Here is a 25,306-nt window from a genome sequence, read left to right on the forward strand (position 1 = left end):
AACGTTCAGTTAGAGGTTCATGTTAGCAGTGTAGATGGGATCGCTCTCTTAAGGCTAGACAGTGTGCCTCTGACTTCAATGCAGAACACCTGCTGTGTGTCCATGTTTCTTAGTGCTTTAAACTAGCAGACTCACATAATCACCATTGGAAAATTCAGCTATATTCCTTAAGTTAAGTAAGCCCTTCTGTAATGTTCCCACTTCGGACACCACAATTGTATTAAAATATTGTAGTAACATCTTTCCCTACTGTGCAGTCAGCTCTCCAAATGTTCTTAACAAGCAGTCAGGTCACAGAACGATGATCCACTCTGCTTGTTAAATGTCGTGACAAACCATATTCTGATTTTAATTTCTCGTTGCGAGCCTCTGAAGTTAACAAAGGAAACTTTTTACCCTTTTGACCTTAGCACTGCAATTCTAAGTGATAAACTAAACATTCATGAAATCTTAATGAGATGGGAAATTAGTCCCTCCTCATATTTCAACAAGTGACATTACACCAGTGTCCTCTCACTGGAAGATAAGCCACTTCTGGTTCAAGACATATATCCTAAAACCTTTTTTTTCCCCCTGCTCGCTGTGTGTCACAAAGTAGTTAGCTCCGAACACCTGCCAGACGTACAGAAGTGATGCCCAGACACCAAAAACTAGTAGCCTCTGAAAGTGACGGTAATGAATGATTCTCTGTAATGTTAGTCTTAAATTCTCATTTACACAGCTGAACCTCTTTCTTAGTTGCAGAAGAATTTCATGGTAATGGCATGTTCAAATTATATAAAAAAAATAAGTTCAAATAGATGTGTTAAATGGTTTTTATACGAATAATTCCATTTACAAATATGAAAACAAAAAAGTTGAATATAAAGTTTGCTTTTATTCCTATTTTTTATTTCCTTCGAATTCCATTTTTTTTATTGATTTGTGTTGTAGTTGTTGTATTAATATTTATGCTGTGACCCTGACTATGTAGAACAACAACAGGTTTGCACATGCAGACATCTTACTATTATTTTTTCTCATTTAACTGTATTCTGTGGCTAACTAAATATGAAATTGCTCTTTGTGGTACATCATTGTCTAGAGCTATGTCTTTCAGTACTTATTGAAGATGAGTTTGCTTTGTGACTATGCCTGTTTGTTCGATAAGGTATAAGTTAATACTGTATTTGTTCTTGGTCCAGATCTTCCTGCGTAACTGTTTTTTTAACAAAATCCTGTACATGTTTACCTTGCTATAAAAATGACTGTGACTGTTGATGTAAATGCATATGAAAAACATCATAAAATTTTAGATTAATATTTATTTAATATTTTTTCTGGATAGGAATTGGACTGGTGGTTTATTTGTCATGTATGATATATGATCCAGTGTGGATGCCGGAATCACACTCATTGATAAGCCCAATATTAGGGAGGGGTACCATAGGAACTTCAACAGCGGAAGCAATATAGAAGTCCGCACCACCTGCAGATACAGCAGACTGTTTTTGCAATATGGTTCTTTTAAATGTTATTTTTTTAATGGAATCAATAAACTAAACTAAACTAACTCCAGAGGTGGTGTGTATTTTTTACATTGCTTCCACTGATATATGAGCCAGAATATTTTTTTTATTGATGAAATAATAATTGATGAATTAATAATAAATGTACTTCTTCACAATTCATGTAAAATTAATTGCAATGGAATACAACGTGGATATAATTATTTTCCAGCATACATGGGTCAATAATTCATTTTAATCTTAATGAAACTTAGAATTAAAAAGGTTACGTGGATGTTTGGTACAGAGGAGTAGACAAACATGCAGATGATTGGATATATAATTACCAATTCCATGCCCATATTGTCTTTGGTACATGAGCCCTTATTCAATCAACTTTTCTCCTGAGCCTTCTCTTGGGAGATAATGTTTCAACTTCTCTACACATCTCTAGCACTTCGCTATTGAAAAAAGAACAATACAAAAAGTAGGCAAAAAAGTAATATTAAACTTATCTTGAATAGTTTTTTGCTTGCTAGGAGCTTCAAAAGTATTTTATCGAGAAAATTCAAGACAAAAGTTAATTGAATAGAGCCCATGATGTATTATGCTATTCAATTTATTTTTTAATTACAACTAATTCGTATTTTGTATCCGCAGTACACATTGATGTGGAAGACAATGAAGGTAAGAATACTGTTCCTTTTATTATTTTTTTATCTACCAAAGTTTTGATTTGTGCCATGGCAGTACTGAACGTCATTGTATTGACCAACTGATGTATTGCATCACTGGTTAGTTTATAGCAGGGGTCTCAAATTCAATTTACCTGGGGGCCGCAGGAGGCAAAGTCAGGATGAGGCTGGGCCGCATAAGGAATTTCACAATCGCGGTGCATCGCCGCCTCTGCCCGCCCCTCTCACTCTTCCTTCACAGAGAGGGGCGGGGAGAGGCGGCGATCCGTGCGGCGATTGACGTCAGGAGGGGCAGAGCTGAAGCTGAAAGCTCTGCCCCTTCCAGGAAATGCCGGCGGATTGCCCGCCGGGGGATTTGGGGGCTCTGCAGCCTTCGTTTAGCGGCGGGGATGCGGCGGATTACTTGGGAGCACTGAAGCGAATTATAAAGAATTTGCAGGCGAGGGCCACAAAATATTGTATCGAGGGCCGCAAATGGCCCGCGGGCCGCGAGTTTGAGACCCCTGGTTTATAGTAATTTTTCTAACTTCCAAATAAAAGCAGCATCGGGGAGCACTTTGAAGGTTATAGGTCGAGTAGTTTTACATGACACTTTCAGTCAGTACAATATTTTAGTGCCTCTACGATGGTGCAGATTGCATTGGTGCAGTTTGCCATGCATGCAGAAATGAAAAGCGAATGGATGAGCTTTCTGGATACTTTGCTTTACTGTCTGGCTTAGCACTGCACAACTGCATACTGACATTAGAGGCATTGTGCTGTGACAGTTTACTAGCTCCTTCTTTACCTGCATGCAATTTGGACACAATGGCCTCGATTCATAAACAGCAGTGCGATAAAAAAAAATCTTGTCGGGAAAATACCGCACTCGATATTTTCCCGGTCTGTGTGCTAATTCATAAAGATTTACCCAGCTGCCCTTGGAGGTCGGTAAATTACCGCAGCCCATTGAGCGGTAGAGTAGAGCAGTGTCTCGATTCTCTCTTTTCCCTGCAGAAATGAATCACACAGACGGCTCTCTCTGGCTCTCTCCACTGATGACTCAGACAGATGAGTCACAGTCTTTCCCTGCCTGCAGAAATGACTCACACAGCCGGCTCTCTCCACTGATGACTCAGACAGATGAGTCACACAGTCTGTCCCTGCCTGCTGAAATGATTCACACAGAGGGCTCTCTGGCTCTCTCCACAGATGAATCAAACAGACTTCGGCTCTCTGCACTTTGCATTCATCAGAGCTGTCAGAGCTGTCGGCAACTTGTTAAGACCTCACCAGAGGTGTCGGTAACTACCGCCAGGCTTACCGCTTGTTGCAGGCTTTATGAATTGACATTTGCTGACAATTTACTGACATGTGTTGTCGGTAACTGCAGCCAAGTCGGTAATTTATCTCCCTGGTCGGTAATGTCAGCTTTTCATGCGGTAACAGCCTTTATGAATTGACATTTTGCTAAATGGTCGGTAACGTCTGCTGTTTTGAGCATTACCGCATGAGGTAATGCTTTATGAATTGAGGCCAATGATCTCAATTCTAGTAGCTCTGTGAGGTAAATATTTTTTGGTAGGTAAAATACCTCATGAGGTATTTCCGTCTTCTTTTATCAATTCTAAAAGATTTTTCTCCATTTCAGAACATATGGTAAAACATGTGGTAAAACATGAGGTAAATGCATAGAGTGAGGTAAAACATGAGGTATTTCAGTGGTAAGCCTGCAGCAAATAAAAAATAGGCCTCGATTCATAAAAGTGCTGTCGGTAAGGTAAACTCGAGCGGGGAAACACTGCTGTCGGTATTTCAGCCTTCAGGGTGGTAATTCATAAAAATGTTTCTAGTTGTGATAGGCGTGCAGAGATATTCCGCTGTAGGCTAGCGTTAGGCTGTCGGGAGACATGCGGAAACAGGAGAAGCAGGCGGAGTCCCTCCGTGCGGTGTTCTCTCTGCAGCTGCTTGGGAGGTCTGTCCCATTCACTGCAATGTATTCCACATGCTTCTCGCCACATCAGAGGTAGCGGTAATCCCCGTCTGCATACCGCTTCCTCTAACCTTTATGAATTGACATTTGTTACTTTTGTTAAGATAATCACCGCACAAGGCGGTGATTTATCACTCTGCTGGCGAATGTCGGCTTTTCATGCGGAAAAAGCCTTTATGAATACAGATTTTGCTGTGTGGTCAGTAAAGTGAGCCGTTTTCAGCATTTCCGCATGCGGAAATGCTTTATGAATCGAGGCCATAGTCTTTAATTGTCTTCCATAAGTTAGGATAGTCTTTGGAAGATGTTTTTTTTTTTTTGGAGGAGGGAAGGTGTATTTGATTATGTAGCAACCTATGAAAAGTAAATTTATAGGCATCCATTACAAAAAAAAAATCCAGCTCATTTACCTTTAGAGGCTGGGGGGAGGGGGGTGGTGGTAGGAGCACTTTTAGAGGCTGGGGGAGGGGTCAGCACTTTTAGAGACTGGGTGTGTGAGTACTTTTACTTTTAGAGGCTGGGGGTCTGGAGGGGGGGTTACAGCACTTTTACTTTTAGAGGCTGCTGGGGGGGGGGGGGCTCGGAGCACTTTTAACCAGAGGAGGGGGGGTGGAGAAATCGGTGTTTGCCGCAGTTTTACTTAATCTTTTTTAAAAATAGAGGCTGTGAGTTGGTACATTTTTACTTTTTTTTTCCAACCAGAGGTTTGGGAATGGCAATGTTGGGGGGGGGGGGGGGGGGGTAGGGGCACAGCAGATGAAGTATTGTACAGGGTTTGGAGCACTTTTTCTTTTTTAAAACAAAATGGAAGCTGGGGCTGGGGGGGATTGTTGGTCAGATCACTTTTACTTATTTCAGCAAAATATGGGGGCCCTGAACACAGAACAAGCTGAAAAGGCTCCCAGTTATGTGACTGATATCACAATTCTGTCACAGCACTGCATTTATCATGTGGTAGAGGTAGGTCTGATTATGTGAGGTAAAAGACATGCAAACACGCACCTTATTTTACTTCAGAATTCAAGTGTGAGGTATTTCACTACTAAATACCAAACATTTTTAGTAGAAAATTACCGTATGAATTACCTCATGAAATTACATGAGGTAAAACTTTACTTAAACTACCAGAATTCAAAAGTTGATTTCCCTCATGAGGTAAACCCAATTCCATGAGGTAATTATTTACTAAACACTACCAGAATTGAGCCCAATATTTGTAAAACCTTATAAATGTTTTGAGTTAGTGCATCAATAGTCCTTAAAATGTTACCTGGTTTCCACTGGGTCAAATTTTATTAAATTATCGGTACCATCCCTCATGCAACGTTTAACATTGCCTTTAGTGATCAAACTGGTTTTAACAGGTAATACCTAGGATAACTAGTATAGTTTCCTTTATTGGCAAAAATATTAATCTAGAGTGCAGTGGTTTTACTTTATAAAAATGTTATGCTTGAAATATTTATGATTATGCCAAAAGGATTGAGATTGGGAGAATAGATTTTTGATTTAGCAAACCTAAAATCTGAAATTCCTGCTGCATGGACTGCTTTATTGTCGATACTCAAGTGTTTTGCACCTGATACTTTATGGTTTTAGTTAAATGTAAATGTTTTGTTGCTTTGCTAATCTTCAATTTATATTAAAAATATTGACAAGTGACATGTCTATTTACTGCAAAAACTCCTAATTCAAATAGGAATTCACTGATTCCTCCAAAGCTCGCATGCTGCCTAGACTGCAAGGCAGCAGCATAAACTGGCATCATTATACTTCCTTCTCCGTGCTTTACAGCTAGGATACAGTTTCACTGATGTTCTCCAGTGTTTTACTTCACCAGAGGTGAAACTTGTACACATAAAATAAATGGCAAGGAAAATTTTGGTTTAAGTGGGGAAGGGGCCTAAGTCTCTAGTAATCTGTAAAAGTGGTTATTTTGAATAAGATATTGATTATTTATCTTATTTGTTGACACTTCCATAAATGCTTTGTGTCTTCAGCTTTAGCAAAGGCAAACTCATTGATTTCCAGTACTTAGCCTGCACTTCATAAATCATACTCTTTTCTTAACGACAAAATGCAAAATAAAATACCAGAACTGAAGGTTATTTATCTTACAAAGTATCTGGGTATCTGCTCTATATGTGGTTATATGCGATCCAATTTTCTTTGCACAGGTTTTGATAAGTCTGCCCCAGTGCAATGAAAATTAGACCAAACCTGGTGCAACACAAGTGAGTAATTCCTCAGAACAGTGATGTTAAACTGGCTGCCTGCAGGCCGGATTTGGCCCATGGGCCGCACTCGCTTTCCCAAACGTTTTTGTGTGGCAGGCCCACCTCTTGTTCACGCTTGGCTCTGTCCCCCGCAGCCGGGACATTAATGCTCTGCCCCCTCCAGCTGAAAAATTTTGTGCTACCCACGCCCCCTTCAAATGAAATTGGATAGCAATGCATCACCAATCAGATTTATTTACCTTGGCAACCCCTCAGCTTTTGCACTAGATCTGTTTCAATTTTCCTTGCACTGCTTTTGGTAGCCTGCACCACTGTGTCTGTGAAGTAATTGAAAGCAGATTCAAAGGAGGACAGTTTCTGTTTTATTTGATGCAGCCTGTATGTTTTCTGTATGTATGTTTTCTGTGCCTAAGGATATGCAGAAGATGAGGAAGATGAGGAAAACCTTCCCCCAAAACGTCGAGAGAAAAACTGGAGAATACCAAACATGAAGCCTTGGTTGGCAGAAACTGATGATGAAGGTGCAAATGTTCCCAATGAAGAGACTAATGAGGATGGAGAGAGCCCTTCTCCTGGCAGGAAGGGGAGAAAAGGAAGAAAGGGAGCTGGTGCAGCCAACAGGAAAAACCCACGAGATAACGCTAAGAAGGACAAGAAAAAAAAGGATGGTGATGGGTAATTTCTATTAGGATTTTATGTCATTGTGTAATTCCCTTTTGCCAACACAAAATAATCCAACCTGAATCAGTTACATACAAATGTCTGCTGTAGACATTTCTAAACAATATAATGCAATGCAATTAGATTTGGGGGGCCCAACAGCTGCCTCTGGAGGCCTGGGCAATTGCCTGGTTTGATCCTTTGGAAGCGCCTGTACTGCATACATACTGGTGAATCAGTGCTTTTTATTTTTTTAAATGGTATTAATCAACCAGAGGCTTTATTATCTGTTCCTGATATTAAAGCACTGATAATTGGCAAACTAATGCTACCCATGAGGATGTGACACAAGTGTGGCTGCTGTGACCGTTACATATAATAATATACAATAAGAAAAGGCCACTGGCAGCCTTTGACCCACTTAATTTTGTGTAAAAGGTTGTGATTTTTTTTTACTAAATTATATTTAATGCAAAAAAGCATACCGGTAGCCCTCTTTTTAGCAAGTAGGTATTGTCTTTACAAAAGGTAAACAATCCTGTTTTTCCTCTGTTAGTGATTAATTTGTTTAAGATTACTGAAAATTCTTCAGCACCAGATGATGCTGACAATGAATCTATGGCCCATATGCAATTAACTTTTTCTCCTGAGTTTTCTCCTAGGTGATGTTTTCACACCTTGACATAAAATTATCTTTAAACCACTGGCAAGCAAGAAAATACTCTAAATAGTTTTAAAAGTACTTTATCATCAACTTTTGGGTATTTTTACAATTGTAAAAAAATCGGAAAAGTTATTTTTTAACAAAGGAAGAACATTTTTTCCTAGGAGTTCTAAGATTTCTTAAAAAGCCAAAGATTTGAGTGCTTTATGATATTGTCACTAGATGTAAAAAATCTCCCAGTACTATACTTTAGGGCTTCCCTGACTCTGCTTAGCTACCTCAATTCCCCTAACCTAGCCTAAATCTAAACTCTTTGTCCTTTAGCTATGCCTCCTTCTTTTATGCCTAAAATAGCCCTTTATAAATAAACTTTAACACCTTCCCAACCACTAACCGACATTTGTTATATCCCGGGGCTTAAACCTTAAAGAAAACCCGAGTTTTTTTGGGGGGGTAGATGGAACACAGAGACATGTTTTCTGCCTCATGACAGGCCTCTGTGTCCCCACATCGTCGCTCTCTGCCCCCCACAGCCGCGCTATAGCCCCCCGAGATTAGCGACAATATTTGTGGCTGTCTCGGAGGTAAACATGTGGGAGTTCAAAACACCCGCCAGGGGCATTCTTGTAGGGTTTGCAGAGCTGCCATTGGGCAGCTCTCTAGCTCTGGGCGCACTTCCTGCTGCTCCCTGCATGCTGTGAATGAGAGAATGAATCTCTCATTCCAGCGTTGTGACCCAGAGGTCACGAAAGTGAAAGTGGGCCATTGCCCCACAAGTGGGCCATTGCGGCCAACAGGAGCGGCGGTTTTGGAGGCTACCTGATCCGCTCAGCCCCCCGGATCAGGTAGCCTAGTTTTTTTCTTCATTTCGTGAGCCCACCTCGGGCTCTCTTTAAACCTCTTCCCTTTCCTATCCCTACTTTTTCTAACACTCGCTTAACCCTTAGTGAGTTCTGTCACCTAGCCTAACTAATAACCTTTGTGGCCTAATAGTCCCTGAGACTCAAACAGTAACTTTCATGAACTTGTTCTGACCTTCCTGACCCCCAAAACGTAAATCAATATTTATGTTGCGGAGGACATCCAAAACTCCTTATATTAGGTTTCAAAAGGAAGAGCTTGGAATCTTCTATGTTCAGTTCACAATTCATGATACTGTACAGGATAAAACAAGCTGTTTACATTTAACTTGTCATAAAAAACAGGAAAACAAAGTTTTATTCTTGTAGATCTGATGAAGAGGAAGATGAAATATCTGAAGAGGAATTGGACAAGCTGAAGGAAGCTGTTGAAGAGAAAAAGAAATTGATTGCAACTATAAGGAACAAGCCTTGGAAAATGAAACAAAAGTTGGAAGTGCTGAAGTAAGCTCAAACAATATTATTTAATTCTTAACGATGCTCGGTATCCACATGAGTTTATATATTTTATTGTAAATTATTTTCTCAGTTGGTAAAGATATAATTACTGTAGAGTACAGCTTTGCCTTCCCAGAGTGTTTGTGTAAGTCACCAGTAAAGTCAAATGCATAACTAAAAATCAATTATAATGGGGCAATAGAAACATTTGAACTATGGCCACAATTCACTAAGATCATGCTGGTGATAATAAGGCACGTGAAACTTATCACCACCCTTCGATCGGTATTTTACATGTTAATTCACTAAAGAAGATTGCCTTATCAATGAGAGTGTTATCTTATCACTCCGGTCCGTAAGTTATCACTTCTGTAGTTATTCTTGCCTGCAGTAGTTAGGGAGGGGAGGAGTGCATGCAGGCAGGATGTAGCTCCACCCCTTCTGCTCCCCCCTGTGTGTGTGTGTGTTTGTGTCTGGCTGTGTACACATAAGCTTGATGCCTCTCTCTTCCTTCCTCTCTGCATGTCTGCTGTGTATTTCTTTCTATACAGAGACCCTTTAACCTTAACTTTAGCAATCAATCCTTACCTTAAGGTCTTAATGCTTAATTTAAGGATTGCATGAGGCAGTGAAATTGCTTAGTGAATACTAAATGGGCCTGATGCTATTCAAGGTAATAAGTAGCTTGCAGATGTGCACTACTTATCACCGTCCCATCGCACGAGGATTACCGGCAAATCCTATTGCCAGTTTCACTTGTGCGATGGCCGATTGTTAGTAAGCTCCCTTGTCACGGGCGATGAGGAGCGAGGTTTTACCCTGTGGTGCTGTCCTTCAGCCCCACAGCTTCGCTCCCCACACATGCGCACACCTTCCGCCACTGCATCTGGGGGTCTCCTTTAATAAGGAGACCCCCAGAGCTCCCCGCCGGCCGCACTAGTGTGTGCAACCTCCCATGTAGCTGCAAAGATACTTGGAAGCAATTTCCCTACCACCGCTTAACACCCTTCGCAAGTCCTCGACGTGTAATTACAGTGTATGAGTCACTGTAATTACTCTATCTATAGCAGAGTCCCGGCAAAGCATCTTTGAATCAGCTGCCGGGGCTCCCCATTGGTTCACAGTCTGGACCAATGAAAATGTCTCAGACTGTGAACCAATGGGGAGCCCCGGTGGCTGATTCAAAGATGCTTTGCCAGGACTCTTCTATAGCGTAATTACAATGACTGTAATTACACGTCGTGGACTCGTGGCAAGATGCGGCGGGTGTTAAGCGGCGGTAGGGAAATTGCTTCCAAGTATCTTTGCAGCTACATGGGGGGTTGCAGCTACGTGGGGGGTTGCACACAGTAGCGGCAGCCGGCGGGGAGCTCTGGGGGTCTCCTTACTAAAGGAGAACCCCAGAAGCAGCAGCGATGATGTGCGTTAGCATGTTTAGACCTGCTTTTTGCAGGTCTAAGCTAACGCTCATGTGTGCCGGGAAGCATCGCTTCCCGGAGGCATGCAAACAGGCGCGGAGCTAGGGGGGTCGGGGTAGGACAAGTGCCCCGGGGCGCCGGGTCCCCAAGGGCGCCCAGCTGAGCTTCGGGTTTTGTTTTTTTTGCGGGGCTGAGGGGAGCAGTGCAGAGAAGAGAGAGAGCTGTGCGGACGGTGGGGAAGGGGGGCCATCTCCCCCCTCCTTCCCTCACCTTAGGTGCTCTCTCTCTCCCTCGCTGTCCCCTCCAATGTCTGTCCGGTGGCTGGCAGCGGCGGGCGGAACTCACCTCCGTCACGCTCCAGCGCCGCGTCGAAACACCGGCCGGAAGTTCGGGTGCGCAGCCGCTGCTCTGGTCTGGACCAGACCAGAGTAGCGGCAGATCCATCCGGCGCTGCGACGAGACGGAGGTAAGTTCCGCCCGCCGCTGCCAGCCACCGGACAGACATTGGAGGGGACAGCGAGGGAGAGAGAGCAGCTCTTCTCTGCGCTGCTCCCCTCCTGCTGGGGAGGGGGACACCCGGCTACCTACTCTGGGCACCTATACCTCTGGCTACCTACTCTGGGCACATATACCCCTGGCTACTGGCTACCTACTCTGGGCACATATACCCCTGGCGACCTAGTCTGGGCACATATACCCCTGGCTACCTACTCTGGGCACATATACCCCTGCCTACATATATTGGGCACATATACCCCTAACTACATATACTGGGCATATACCCCTGGCTACCTACTCTGGCCACATATAACCCTGGCTACCTACTCTGGGCACATATACCCCTGCCTACATATAATGGGCACATATACCCCTAACTACATATACTGGGCATATACCCCTGGCTACCTACTCTGGGCACATATACCCCTGGCTACCTACTCTGGGCACATATACCCCTGCCTACATATATTGGGCACATATACCCCTAACTACATATACTGGGCATATACCCCTGGATACCTACCCTGGGCACCTATAACCCTGGCTACCTACTCTGGGCACCTATACCCCTGGCTACCTACTCTGGGCACATATACCCCTGGCTACCTACTCTGGGCACATATACCCCTGGCTACCTACTCTGGGCACATATACCCCTGGCTACCTACTCTGGGCACATATACCCCTGCCTACATATACTGGGCATATATACCCCTGGCTACATATACTGGGCATATATACCCCCTGGCTACATATACTGGGCATATATACCCCCTGGCTACGTGGACTGGGCATATATACCCCCTGGCTACATATACTGGGCATATATACCCCTGGCTACATATACTGGGCATATATACCCCCTGGCTACGTGGACTGGGCATATATACCCCCTGGCTACTTATACTGGGCATATATACCCCTGGCTACATATACTGGGCATATATACCCCTGGCTACATATACTGGGCATATATACCCCCTGGCTACGTGGACTGGGCATATATACCCCCTGGCTACATATACTGGGCATATATACCCCTGGCTACATATACTGGGCATATATACCCCCTGGCTACTTATACTGGGCATATATACCCCTGGCTACATATACTGGGCATAAATACCCCTGGCTACATACAGTATACTGGGCATATATACCCCCTGGCTACGTGGACTGGGCATATATACCCCCTGGCTACATATACTGGGCATATATACCCCTGGCTACATATACTGGGCATATATACCCCTGGCTACATATACTGGGCATATATACCCCCTGGCTACATATACTTGGCATATATACCCCTGGCTACATATACTGGGCATATATACCCCTGCCTATATATACTGGGCATATATACCCCCTGCCTACATATATTGGGCATATATACCCCTGGCTACATATACTGGGCATATATACCCCCTGGCTACGTGGACTGGGCATATATACCCCCTGGCTACATATACTGGGCATATATACTCCTGGCTACATATACTGGGCATATATACCCCTGGCTACATATACTGGGCACATATACGCCTGACTATATATACTGGGCACATATTATTCTCCTGGCTACATATACTGGGCATATATACCACTGGCTACATATACTGGGCACATATACCTCTGGCTACATATACTGGGCACACATACCCCTGCCTACATATACTGGGCACATATACCCCTGGCTAACTGTTCTGTGGACATCTCTACCCCTGGCTACCTGTTCTGGGGACATCTATACCGCTGGCCACCTATTCTGGGGACATCTATACTGCTGGCCACCTATTCTGGGGACAACTATAGACCTGGGGCTACCTATTTTTGGGGAACCACGTCAGATTGAGTGTATTTTGGAGAACTGCTGCCAGGTGAGAGGTGTCTACCATATTAAGGGGGCATTCTACCTATTTATGTGAAATGCTGTCTATTTATGTGACTCATGACTGCTGAATTTGTCTTTTTGGGGGCCTCATGGTTACTGAATTTGTCTTGTTGGGGGCCTCATGATTTGTTGGGGGCCTCAAGATCGCTGAATTTGTCTTGTTGGGGGCCTCATGATTGCTAAATTTGTCTTGTTGGGGGCCTCATGATTGCTGAGTTGGTTATGTTGGAGGCCTCATGATTGCTGAATTTGTCTTGATGGGGGGGGCTCATGATTGCTGAATTTGTCTTGGAACATGCTGGAAGGTACATACTGAGGGAGGGTGGGTGAGCGTGAGCCTGCTAACCTCCATATACATTTGGCTCCACCCATAACCACGCCCACATTTATTATGTGACCACGCCCCTTTTTGGCGCGGCACGCTGCGCGCGCCGCAACCTTGACTTTGGGGGGGCGCATTAATAGTCTTTGTCCCCGGGCGCTGAAAATCCTAGCTACGCCTCTGCATGCAAAGTGTAATAGGATAGGGTGTAAGGAACTTACTGGGCGATAATATCGCCCAAGCGAGTTTTTTTAACACCCTGTCTAGGGCTAAATGCAATTGGATCAGGCAACTTTATTGTCGCCTGATTATCGGACTCACCAGCGTTTAACGCTGGCGAGTCTGACAATTGCATCAGGCCCAATGACTTACCACCATGGTAATAACAGTTAAAAAAATAGCTAGGAAATAGGATCATTATTAACTTCTTGCCGACCGGCTAACACCAATGGGCGTGGCCGCGGCGGCAGCCCCAGGACTGCCTAACGCCGATTGGCGTCAAGTCCTGGGGCTCTGATTTGCAGGAGATCGCCCGCAGGCTGCGCGCGCATCTCCTGCTTGGGGAGCGGAGCTCCGCCCCCTCTTCAGTCTCCGATTGCCACTCGGGAGACTGTTACACGGCGTGATCGCCGTCTATTTACATAGTACTGCTCTGCGATCAGCATCAGCGCTGTACTGGGGACAGCCGTGTGACACGGCAGTCCCCCTGGGGGACCAGAGAGCGATCGCCTCTCTTAGGCTGAAGCCTATGACAGCCGATCGCAGGATTGGCTGGCTGCAGGGAGGGAGGGAGGGGAATAACAAAAAAAAGTACATTTTTGTTTAAAAACAGACAAATAAGTATTTATAAAAAAAAAAAAAAACACCTGGGGGGCGATCAGACCCCACCAACAGAGAGCTCTGTTGGTGGGGGCAAAAGGGGGGGGGGATCACTTGTGTGCTGTGTTGTGCGGCCCTGCAGCTTGGCCTTAAAGCTGCGGTGGCCATTTTAGTTAAAATTGGCCTGGTCTTTAGGGGGGTTTACCACTGTGGTCCTCAAGTGGTTAAAGACAGGAGATAAGCTTAGTGAATTGTGACTAATGATTCTCTTCCCCCCCTTCTCCTTGAGTGGACATGGCAGCACATGCTCACTTACATGCATACATAGAAGACTCGTTGTCCTTTCCCCTTCTGCACTGCAGCCTATCATTGTGCAGCAGTGTCCCTCTGTAGGCTCACGTGCGCACGTGAAGAGCACGTGAAGGTATGCTTCTGCATTGTGCTAGGCTGCTGTGCAAAAGAGGAGAGGACCTGGCGCTGGAGTAGGTATTTGTGATCCACAGTGTCTGCTCTGCATAATCAGATTGGGCAGATGTAGAGAAGTGGGTCCCCTACACCCTGGGCAGGAGGGGGGAGAGACGGGACACAGAATATGGCTGCACTTCTTACTAAGGCAAAGGGGGGTGGGGGGAAGATTCTTCTTCACGTGCAGGGTTGGGGGGGAGGGGAGGCAGTCAGATGAACTTGCTTCAGGTGGCAAAAACCTTTGAACCAGCCTAGATTATGTCAGATAATAAGGTGTACACAATTTCAGTGCTTTTTTCACGTATATCCTCCACCAAACACCTGTCAAAGTGCAGGTTTGCCAAGTGACTAGGCAGACCAAGATTATAAGGTCTCTAGGCATTTTAAAATTGCCACCCAGGCTAAAGCAGTGTTGGTCTTCCTCCTTAATGACCTCCACCCACCTCCAATCCGATCAGATTCCTAGGAATCAGCATATGCTATCAAATAAATGAATATTATAAGTGCACACTGCTTATGGAACACTAAGCTTTATTTCCTCATAGTGAGCCAAACAATCAATGAGCTAAAATAAAGATTGCAGAAAAGCACTTGCGCGTGGGTCCTTATCACAGGGACCCGAGATGCATGATTCTTCTTAATGTTACAGTGGGCACTGTCACCTCGCCCACTGCCTCCTCTGCCCTAATAGTATCGCTATTGCATCATCAGTGGCATCTCAAGAACCCATTGTTATTCACGCTTATGAGAACTTTAGTAAAGGTGGCCATATACTGGTCAATATGGACAACCGACATTTCTGATCAGAGAGGGATCTATCTGCTTGAATGTCTCCACACACTACACATAGTAGCTGTCAGCATGAAATCTTTGACAATCTGTGCTTGCCTGCTGGTTCTCCCAGTTCCCCCCTGGGCCGTGCACTGTAGCTCACCTGTCCGCCGTGTGGTGCCTGTCTCTGCTCACCTCGCCTACTGCTCCTTCTTCACTCCTGAGTCTTGGGTGCCTGTGTGATGTGAAGACAGACATTAGGGGCCTGTAGTGTTAGTTACATCACACAGGTGCTTTGGAGCACGGAAGTGAAGAGAGAGGAAGTAGCCAGTGGGAAGAGAAGGCACTGGAACAGCCTGCCATGGACAGGTGAGTAGCTTTGTCAGCCAATGAAACAAACGCCACTAGCAACGCGCTCCTGATCTGCCGACAAAATTTTATGTCCTACGCAGTCAATTGTACCAACTGATTTTGGCTAGAAATTGGTAGATCAGGAATTGTTTGTGCCACTGATTTCTAGCAGATTCTATCACACAATCGAGTTGGCTGCATATCAATGTAAAAAAATCAATAAATGCATGGCTACCTTAAATCAGGTAAATTATTATAGAAGACTTATTTTATTTTTATAATGGTGCTAATATAGATATGGTTTGTATCATATATTTTTTATATTATTTTAGGGAGGCTCAAGAATTTGTAGAGAAGTTTGAAGGAGCACTCGGAAAAGGAAAAGGAAAAAAGTTTTATGCATATAAAGTCATGATGCTCAAAGTAAGAAAATCATACAATTTTAATGCTGTCAATTTTTCTTTAAAAGTCTAATAATTTCACCTAGTGTAATACAGTAGATCACATCTGGTACTCTTACTCTATTCCCTAGATTCTCGACAAATGGGATACTTCAGTTACGGGGGTACTGTGGAACTTGTCATAGTTAATCTATTATATTAAGTTTTGAGAAGAAAAAAATAGTAAACCACATATTAATTACCTGAATAAGTATTTATGGTTAATTAAAACCATCAAAGAATGTTTGAAATGGATTTATACACAACTATGAAGCACTCCTAAGTAATATGTATGCATTAAGGGGTACTTGAGATGATGATGCTCACAACACAGGGTACATGGTCAACATGAATAAAGGGGTACATGCTGTAATAAAGTTGAGAAACACTGCTCTATTTTACTCTAAGAATCGGTTCACACTAGAGTAAAAAAGACACTAGAGTAAATGGATCCTATATTAAGCATGGGATCTGTTCCCACTTTCAACTTAAAATGGAACACACGTTCCTGATCACCACAATTTTTCTGGAGCCCGCATATGCTTTGGATGCTGGCAATCACTGCAAGCCTATAGGAATGGACAGTGTCCATTCTCAGTATGCTGTTTTCCCCCTTTGTTCTGGATATACTCACCTATTTTCTTTGTCTTCTGCCACCATTGGGGTCCTCCACTACTGCTAGCACTGCTGTCGGTCTCGGGTACAAACAGCCGTAGCTCAGAGCTCCAGCAGAAGCACAGGGCTCCCACTGGATTATAATAATTTAGAATCCTCCCTAGCACCAGCAAGGATTCTTATTGGTCCATGCCATAGTTAACCAATGATAATTCTCCCTGGTTCTAGGGAAGATTGCCATTGGTCTTTTGCAGTCCAATTGGAGCCCTATGCATCTGCCAGGGATCTGAGCTATAAATCAGCACTTGTTCCCAAGCCCAGCAGTGGTGCCAGCAGCAATGGCGGCAGCAGCGGACCAGATGTACAATGGTGCTTAGTTTGAACATCTCGCCAAACACTGTGATGAGGTACAGCTGTAAATATGATGCGAACGCACTTTCGTGCATCTGGAGTAGTGGGGACCTAGCCTTACTCTAACTGAGATATTTTCCGACAGGTCCAATTTCGATTTTTTTTTCTGAACGATTTTCTGATCACTTATATACAAATTGATCAGAAAAACAATAAAAAAATCAGATTGGACCTGTTGGAAATTGTCTATCGAGCCATCTATCGAACTCTGTTGGACTCTCCAGTCTAACCATTTCCACTGGAAAATGATAGTTTGCATATAAATGCATAACCCTGGCTGATTGCTGTTGCTTCCCTGAGGCAGGCCTGCACTAGAGGGTTCCCCACACCCTTTGGTGTGCTCTATCACACAATCACTTTGGTGTGCATGATTGCATCTTCTCTCTGCAACAGCCATTCTACAGCAGTCACCATATCAAGGGGTGTCTACAGGTAAATTCGCTATCATGTTTATATGCTGTTACAGTATATATGTCCTTCTTTGGATACTGATGACATTTTAGAATGGAATGCTTTGGTTATTGCTCTTGCCTTGCCGTGCTGGGTCCCTGGCTTAAATTCCAGCCAGGGCATCATCTGCACTGAGTTTGTATGTTTTACCCGTGTCTGTGTGGGTTTCATCCAGGCACTGCAGTTTCCTCCCACATTCCAAAAAACATACAGATAAATTAATTGGCTTCCTCCCAGAAAAAAAGCCTCAATGTAACGATTGTGGAACTTTCTCCATGATCAGCGCACAACGCGTGCGCTGATACGGCGGAAATCCTCCACAAGCGTATATTTGCAGGCACCCAGCAAAAGGTGCTATGCACCCGTAGAGGGAAATTCCTGTCGGCAGATGGCACTGGGGAGTGCAGAGGAACCAATCCTCTGTACCTCCACAAATGCCAGACAGGAATTGTACGAAGCGCAGAACGCAATCGCAAGAGAAGCGATTGCGAATGAGAACGAGCAAAGGGACAGATTGTATGTGTGTGCGCCAATCTAGTCGCCACCCCGCAACCGCGCACAACAGCAGATATGAAATAGGAATGCGATCGCGAGAGGTGCGATTGCCAGACGTGACACAAAGCAGATCAGAACAGAATACGAGGTTAGCAAAGGCACAGCAAATAATACAATGAGAATGACAAGGAAAATAACAAACGCTAGCTAACCGCGGACACCGCACTCATTCGCAACAGTGCACGCGGTTTTGCGCGGTCTCCACGTGATAAGCACAATAGAGACAAGCACGCCTAACTAACCATTGACAGACAAACATGAAACAGAGGACGCGAGCGCTTGCTCAACGGTTACCTCACCGAGCCTCCAGCAAGCGCTCGTAGCAGACAAGACAGACACACGAAAACAGGAACAGGCGGGAGATAGGATCCACAGCACTAGCGAAAGTGACTAGCGCAATCCAGGTACAGAGTAGCAGAACAGAAGGATCCACAGCACTAGCGGAAAGTGGCTAGTGCGATCCCAGGAGACAGAACAGAAGGATCCACAGCGCTAGCGAAAAGTGGCTAGCGCGATCCCAGGAGACAGAACAGAAGGATCCACAGCGCTAGCGAAAAGTGGCTAGCGCGATCCCAGGAGACAGATCAGAAGAGATAGCTGGTAGCAACCGCTGCACCAGCTATACTCCAAGAACAGAGATCAGAACCATTTCCTGTCGACCACCGTTGGGACAGGACAATGGCAACAGAACAAACAAACAGATAAACAATCCTAACTGCACTAGGGAAAACCTGCCTAGCGCGGATTCAGGAATTACTCTAAGCTGATCTTCAAACAAAGAGCATGGCTGACACTCCCGGCAGGAGTGTTACACAGGACTAAATCCTTATGAACAGCAAAGCATTGTGGGACACACATAGTACTTATAGTACACGCCTCCAATGAATGTGGCCAGGCAATTTGCATGACAACGTATGCAAATTCCTCAACAAGCACAAGCTGCAAAACTGACAGAAGCTCTTCTTTCCAGAGTCCTGCAGCATGCAAATCTAAACAATGGTCAAAAATCTGCCTGCCTGCACAGGCAGCTGAGCAAATCATCACACTCAGACTATGATACATACAGTACACTACATGATACATACATACTGTAGCTAAATTGATGCTTTTGAATTGCGGGCTTGGAGAAAACTGTTCAGATTTACCTGGTGGGCAGCACTGTAGACATATGACTGTGGTAGGGAATAGATTATGAGCTCCTCTGAGGGACAGTTAAGTGACAAGACTACTATATATACTCTGTACAGCGCTGTGGAAGATGTCGGTGCTATATAAAGGCAGATGTGTGCAACTGAGATATTTAATTTATTTTAAATACAATTAGAGACTGCATTTGCATACCAAAATAAAGTCCCCTTTGATCACTGCTTTTTAGTAGTACTCAGCAAGGCTAACCATCATCATGGTTCATATTGGTAGGTGAATAGTAGGGTTATGGAGTTTACAGATTTCTTTGGGAAAGCTGAGATTTGCAGAATGTATTCCAAGAGTCTTAAAAAGTGAACATACATTCTATACACCCACCTCTAATTGCTTGTACTCTATTCAGATGACTAGTTTCATAATAATAATGAGTGGGTTACTTTACGATGGGGAAGTCAGAACTAGAATAATGATACAGATCAGAGCCCCGCCAGATACCCGGCATATGCATGTGGGGTTGTGTAAAGGTCACAACATTTAATTCCAAACAGTCATACCCTTCCATGTTTGCACTGCCTAAATCCTCCTTTAACTGCGCCTTCTGTTCAGTATCATTAACATGCATGTCTGTCTTATAGAAATGGATGAAATTCCAGAGAGATTTTGAAAATTTCAAAACTGCCTGCATACCATGGGAAATGAAAATTAAAGAGATTGAAAGTAAGATTTCATTTGCTTTATACAGAGTTTGTCTTTCCTTTGGCTTTAATGAATAATCATTTTTATACCTCTAATAAAGTTCAAAGGCAATTTTAATAGACTGTGGATAGACAGGGCTCCACAAGCCTACATTTACATCATTATCACAGGATTATTTCTACGGTGGATTAAACTAAATTACATCTACCTGATAACTGCAATATAAAGGGCATCACAATGCCTGGACACCTGGAACACATATTGTGGCTCTCGATAACAGACTGAGCCAGTAATGCTTGCTTGCAAATGCATTAATGATTCACTGCTTGAGCAGTACGTGTGTGTGTGTGTGTGTGTGTGCCTGTGCGTGTGTGTGTATATACTGTGTGTATGTGTGTGTGTGTGTGTGTGTGTGCCTGCGTGTGTATGTATACTGTATGTATGTCTGTGTGTGTGTGTATACTGGATGTGTGTGTGTGTGTGTGTGTGTGTGTGTGTGTACTGGATGTGTGTGTGTGTGTGTGTACTGGATGTGTGTGTGTGTGTGTGTGTGTGTGTGTATACTGTGTGTATATACTGTGTGTATGTGTATACTGTATGGGCTTGATTCACAAAAGAGTGCTAACTGTTAGCACGGCCGTTTTCACGCGAATTTTCGCATTGCGCGCGTTCGCGAATTTTCGCGTGAAACGATAACGTTTTCGCGCGCAAACGCGAATTTTACCGCTAAATCGATATTGTTTTCGCGCGAAAATTCGCGTTTGCGCGCGAAACCGTTATCGTTTCGCGCGAAAATTTGCGATTGTGCGCAATGCGATAATTCACGCGAAAACGGCCGTGCTAACAGTTAGCACTCTTTTGTGAATCAAGCCCTATGTGTGTGTGTGTGTGTGTATACTGTATGTGTGTGTGTGTATACTGGATGTGTGTGTGTGTGTGTGTGTATACTGTATGTGTGTGTGTGTGTATACTGTATGTGTGTGTGTGTGTGTATACTGTATGTGTGTGTGTATCTGTGCGTGTGTGTATATGTGTGTGTGTATGTGTGTGTGTGTGTGTATACTGTATGTGTGTGTGTGTGTATGCGTGTGTGTGTGTATATTTATCTGTGTATATGTAGTAATGCTATGTGCCTTGGCAACTTTTCATGTCAGACCTACATCTAGAACAGACCCCTCTACTAAGCATGAGTAAGAATTCTGTAGTTTTCTATCACATTGCATGATGTTGTCATGAGATTTGACATGTCATAGAACAGAACCACTAAATGAAAGGTGTGTGTGTGTGTGTGTGTGTGTGTGTGTGTGTGTGTGTGTGTGTGTGTGTGTGTGTGTGTGTGTGTGTGTGTGTGTGTGTGTGTGTGTGTGTGTGTGTGTGTGTGCAGTGGCGTTGCTAAGGAGCTGTGGGCCCCAATACAAGTTTTACATTGGGGCCCCCTAAGTACTCTATACATAACAATTGTTGCGGTGCACCAAAACCTGCCAATGACAACCACAGTGTCAGAGGTGCAAGAAGGGGATGGGGAGCAGTTTGTCAATGATTACCCTCTGGCCCAAGGGCCCCGATGCGGTCGCAACCTCTGCACCCCCTTTTGCTACGCCCCTGTGTTTGTGTGTGTGTGTATATATATGTGTGTGTGTGTGTATGTGTGTCTATATATATATGTGTAGTAATGCTATGTGTAGTAATGCTATGTGCATTGGCAACTTTCCATGTCAGACCTAAATATAGAACAGACCCCTCCACTAAGCATGGGTAAGAATTCTGTTGTTTTCTACCACTTTGCATGATGCCGTCATCAGATTTGACATGTCATAGACCAGAACCACTAAATGAAAGGTGGGGTGGGGGTACATATCTGCAAGTTGTGTCCCTTAAAGTAACTATCATCAGGCAATCTAAACAAAATGAAATCTACTTACCTGGGGCTTCCTCCAGACCCTGGAAGCCTATGTGTCTCTTGCCGCAACTCCGCGCCAAGCCGGTCTCCTGCCCAGCCTGGCACGAAGCTGCCGCGAGGGACACATAGCCTTCCAGGAACTGGAGGAAGCCTCAGGTAAGTAGATTTCATTTTGTTTAGATTGCCTGGTATTTCCTTTAAGTCTGCACAGTGATCCTTACTTTGTGGTTACATAGTAACAGAAAGAAAGCCCTCATTTGGTCCTGATTTCACAGTGTTGCCAGATATGGATTCAGCAGAAGCATCCATGTCTGATGGTTGCCATCACTGTGCATTATGTTGTCATATGATATGCCACTTAAATCTTCCTCTCACTTCTTCTCATAGTGAAAGGGGATGATGGTGTATTTAGTGCTTCTTTAACAATAACCTTAACCCCTACAGAACATTAGCCCTAATTCTAGCCCTTACAAATGTCAATCACTAACCTTAATCCTGACCTGACCCTTAGCTTTACTGTAATCTTACCACTATAAACGAGTCCTAACTACTACCTTCATTAGTTTCCCAAGTGAAGAAGAGCAGACCTGGCACTGGAACAAGATGATTAAAGAATACCTCCATTCAAAAAAAATTTACAAGTACACCTTCAGCATTGTGTCCTCCCCTCCAGCCTGGTGCCCTTCTCAACCCTTCCTCCCTGCCCCCGTCTGCTAGATCAAATTACATCTCTTTTCACAGTGTGTAGAAGAGAGGAGACACTGCAGAACAGCTGAAGCCTGTCAGATCATGCCTGTTTGCTATCATTCTTATAGGTTTTTTTTCTCTTTGTTGATTCTTGTATGGGCCAAGAATACCTAGCTGAGAAGTATGGAGAGACCGGGAGCCCAATGGTGTTATGGACCATTTCCTTAGGTCAATATAAAATGCCTTGATAGCATAGGGGGTAGTCTGTAAGCGCCTCTAATGGATAGATAAAGAGAGGCGCCTGCACTCTATCCCCTATGCTATCAATGCATTTTGTATTGACCTGAGGAAGCAGGCCATGACTTGTGAAACGCATTGTCAGTTTGCTTTTTAAATAAAAACTTTTTCCAGTTGAACTGGTGTATATATCTTCTAGAAAGGTAAGTGATTACCTCTCTTTTTTATTATTTATTATTTTTATTTATATTTTAAATTACTAAAATAGAACGCACATTGGGCACCTCCATCCTACCCATTACTATAATTCTTATTTCTGTCTGTCTGCCTGCCTGGATTAGATTACATCTCTTTTTCATAGTGAGTGTTGGCTGCTGGGAGCAGGACATGGGGGTGGAGTCATGACATGAATCCCCCAGCATCCTTTGCACCCGATTTCAGACAGAGGCCTGATTTCAGATAGGGGGTTAGGATTTCAAGACCATAAGTGGAATACGGACCCCGGGGGTGAGAAAATCACAGTTTATTTTGTGTGATTTGTGAATAGATCATAGCAACTTATTGGGTTTAACCAGTTCAGGACCATGGGCTTACACTCCTCTAGTGACCAGACTAATTTTTACAATTTAGTGCTCTACAGCTTTAAAAGCTTGCTGCAGAGCCATACAACTGTACACACAAGTGAATCCCCCCCTTTTCTGCCCACCAACAGAGATTTCTGTTGGTGGGCTCTTATCACTCCTACAATGTTTATTTACTTTTTATTTATTTGTTTATATATTTTTGTAAATACATTTCCCTATTTTTTTTTATTTATTTCCCTCCTCCTGACAGCCAATCCCAGCGATCAGCTCTCATAGGCATCAGCCTATGAGAGCCGATTGCTCTCTGAGCCTCTCCAGGGTACAGCCGAGTGTCATGGCTGTCCCCAATACAGCATTGCGGTAGATCGCAGCACTGTACAATGTAAATAGACAGCTCCACCCACCATCTGGGACCCCCAGCAGCTGCAGTGTATTTTCCCTGGTTGTTGCACCATTGGCATGTACCTTTTAAGTGAAGATAGGATAAGAGAGGGGGTGGGGAGAGAAGGGACTCATATAGATATAAAGGAGATGAGGAGATACACACCATCACCTTTTCTTTTACCAGGTAAAATTGTGTGTGAAGTGCAGGTCCGCATAGAGATAACATGTAATGATCTGTAACAGCTCTTAACAGCACGATAGTCAGTACTTTATTCAGAGTCTGATCACACGTGTTTTTTAGTGCACAGTAACACAGGAGTACTGCTATGTGATAGCCCTTGGCTGTAGGGACTATCACTAGGTAGAGTGGTCGTACAGGCAATATCGGTAACAGGTCGGTCAGGAGGCAGGCAAAGGCGTAGTGAGAACCAGGCAAAAGGTCGGCAACAGGTCAGATGAGCGAAGGTACTAAATCAGGAGGCAATATCAGAGTCGAGGTCGGGCCGAGGTCGGCAACAATCAGATAGGTAAAGTACAGAATCAAGAGGCAGAGGGAGGAGTCAAGAGTAACAGGCAAAGAGTCATACACAGATAAACAATACAATAATGAATATTACTTTTACAGCTATCAATAGTATTCCTTGCTATGTGTGAATCCCCGGGGTCCTGCCGGATCAAACACACTGGGAACTGACTAAGGTCTGAGAGCTTAACCGCAAAGTATCAGCAACAGCAGACAATGAGGCACTGATCGCTCAGGCCTTAAACACAACAGCACATTCCAAAAGTTCCGCCCTGTGGACTACAGCCAATCGGCGGCGAGAGCCAGACCATTGCTGTCAGCTGACCGACAGGTCAGCTGAGCCGCCTCCTCAAAGCATAAAGGTCCTGTCTCCTGGTGCGCGCGTGCACTGCCCTGCTTTGATGCACTCTGGAGAGACCTGTTCTACCGGAAGGGAATGCCTGAGATGACACGGCGAGATCCGCGGTGACGTCAGACGCGGGAGCGGCGGCCGCACCGCTCCCCGCTGCAGAGGTAACTACATCAATCCTGACATAGCAGCAGTAAAAGTAAGAATGTCACATTTAATAGAAAAATTATAACTGTAACAATAGCATTAGATACACCTAGCACTACCAAACCCTCAAACTGACTCTAACTTTAGTTAACCCTTTAAAACACAGTCCCTACCTGATCAGCACCAAATTGGGTAAACCGCCCAAGCGCTGAGATTCTTGTTGCCAACACTATTTGTTTTGCTTGAAGTGGATGTGCATACTGACATGTTGATATTGTTCTTGATTGAAAAGAAAAAAAATATTTGCAACCATTATTCCATCTCCAGGTCACTTCGGCTCTTCTGTTGCATCCTATTTTATATTTCTCCGTTGGATGTATGGAATCAATATGATACTCTTTGGATTGACGTTTGGCCTAGTCATGGTACCGGAGGTAAACAACTTTCTATCGAGATATTGTTTTAATTCAATTAAAAATCTTGAGTCTTTACTGTAGTCTGCCTCTATCTTGTTTGTTATTAGCTATATTTTATTTTGTTTGAAATTAGAGTCTTTATTCTAACACAA

The 25,306-nt window shown here is 43.9% G+C and overlaps 1 protein-coding gene across 1 annotated transcript in view; it reads left to right on the forward strand.

Moving 5' to 3' along the window:
- LOC137522071 (transmembrane channel-like protein 1) overlaps positions 1-25,306 on the forward strand; it is an 87,664-nt gene that overhangs the window by 19,383 nt on the left and 42,975 nt on the right. The window contains exons 2-7 of the mRNA XM_068242113.1: positions 2,148-2,174; positions 6,805-7,066; positions 8,945-9,079; positions 15,947-16,037; positions 19,867-19,948; positions 25,066-25,172. Of these exons, the coding sequence (XP_068098214.1) occupies positions 2,148-2,174; positions 6,805-7,066; positions 8,945-9,079; positions 15,947-16,037; positions 19,867-19,948; positions 25,066-25,172 (704 nt within the window). The remainder of the gene's footprint in view (positions 1-2,147; positions 2,175-6,804; positions 7,067-8,944; positions 9,080-15,946; positions 16,038-19,866; positions 19,949-25,065; positions 25,173-25,306) is intronic.

The sequence above is a fragment of the Hyperolius riggenbachi genome, chromosome 1 (genome assembly GCF_040937935.1).
Source record: "Hyperolius riggenbachi isolate aHypRig1 chromosome 1, aHypRig1.pri, whole genome shotgun sequence".
NCBI lineage: Eukaryota > Metazoa > Chordata > Amphibia > Anura > Hyperoliidae > Hyperolius > Hyperolius riggenbachi.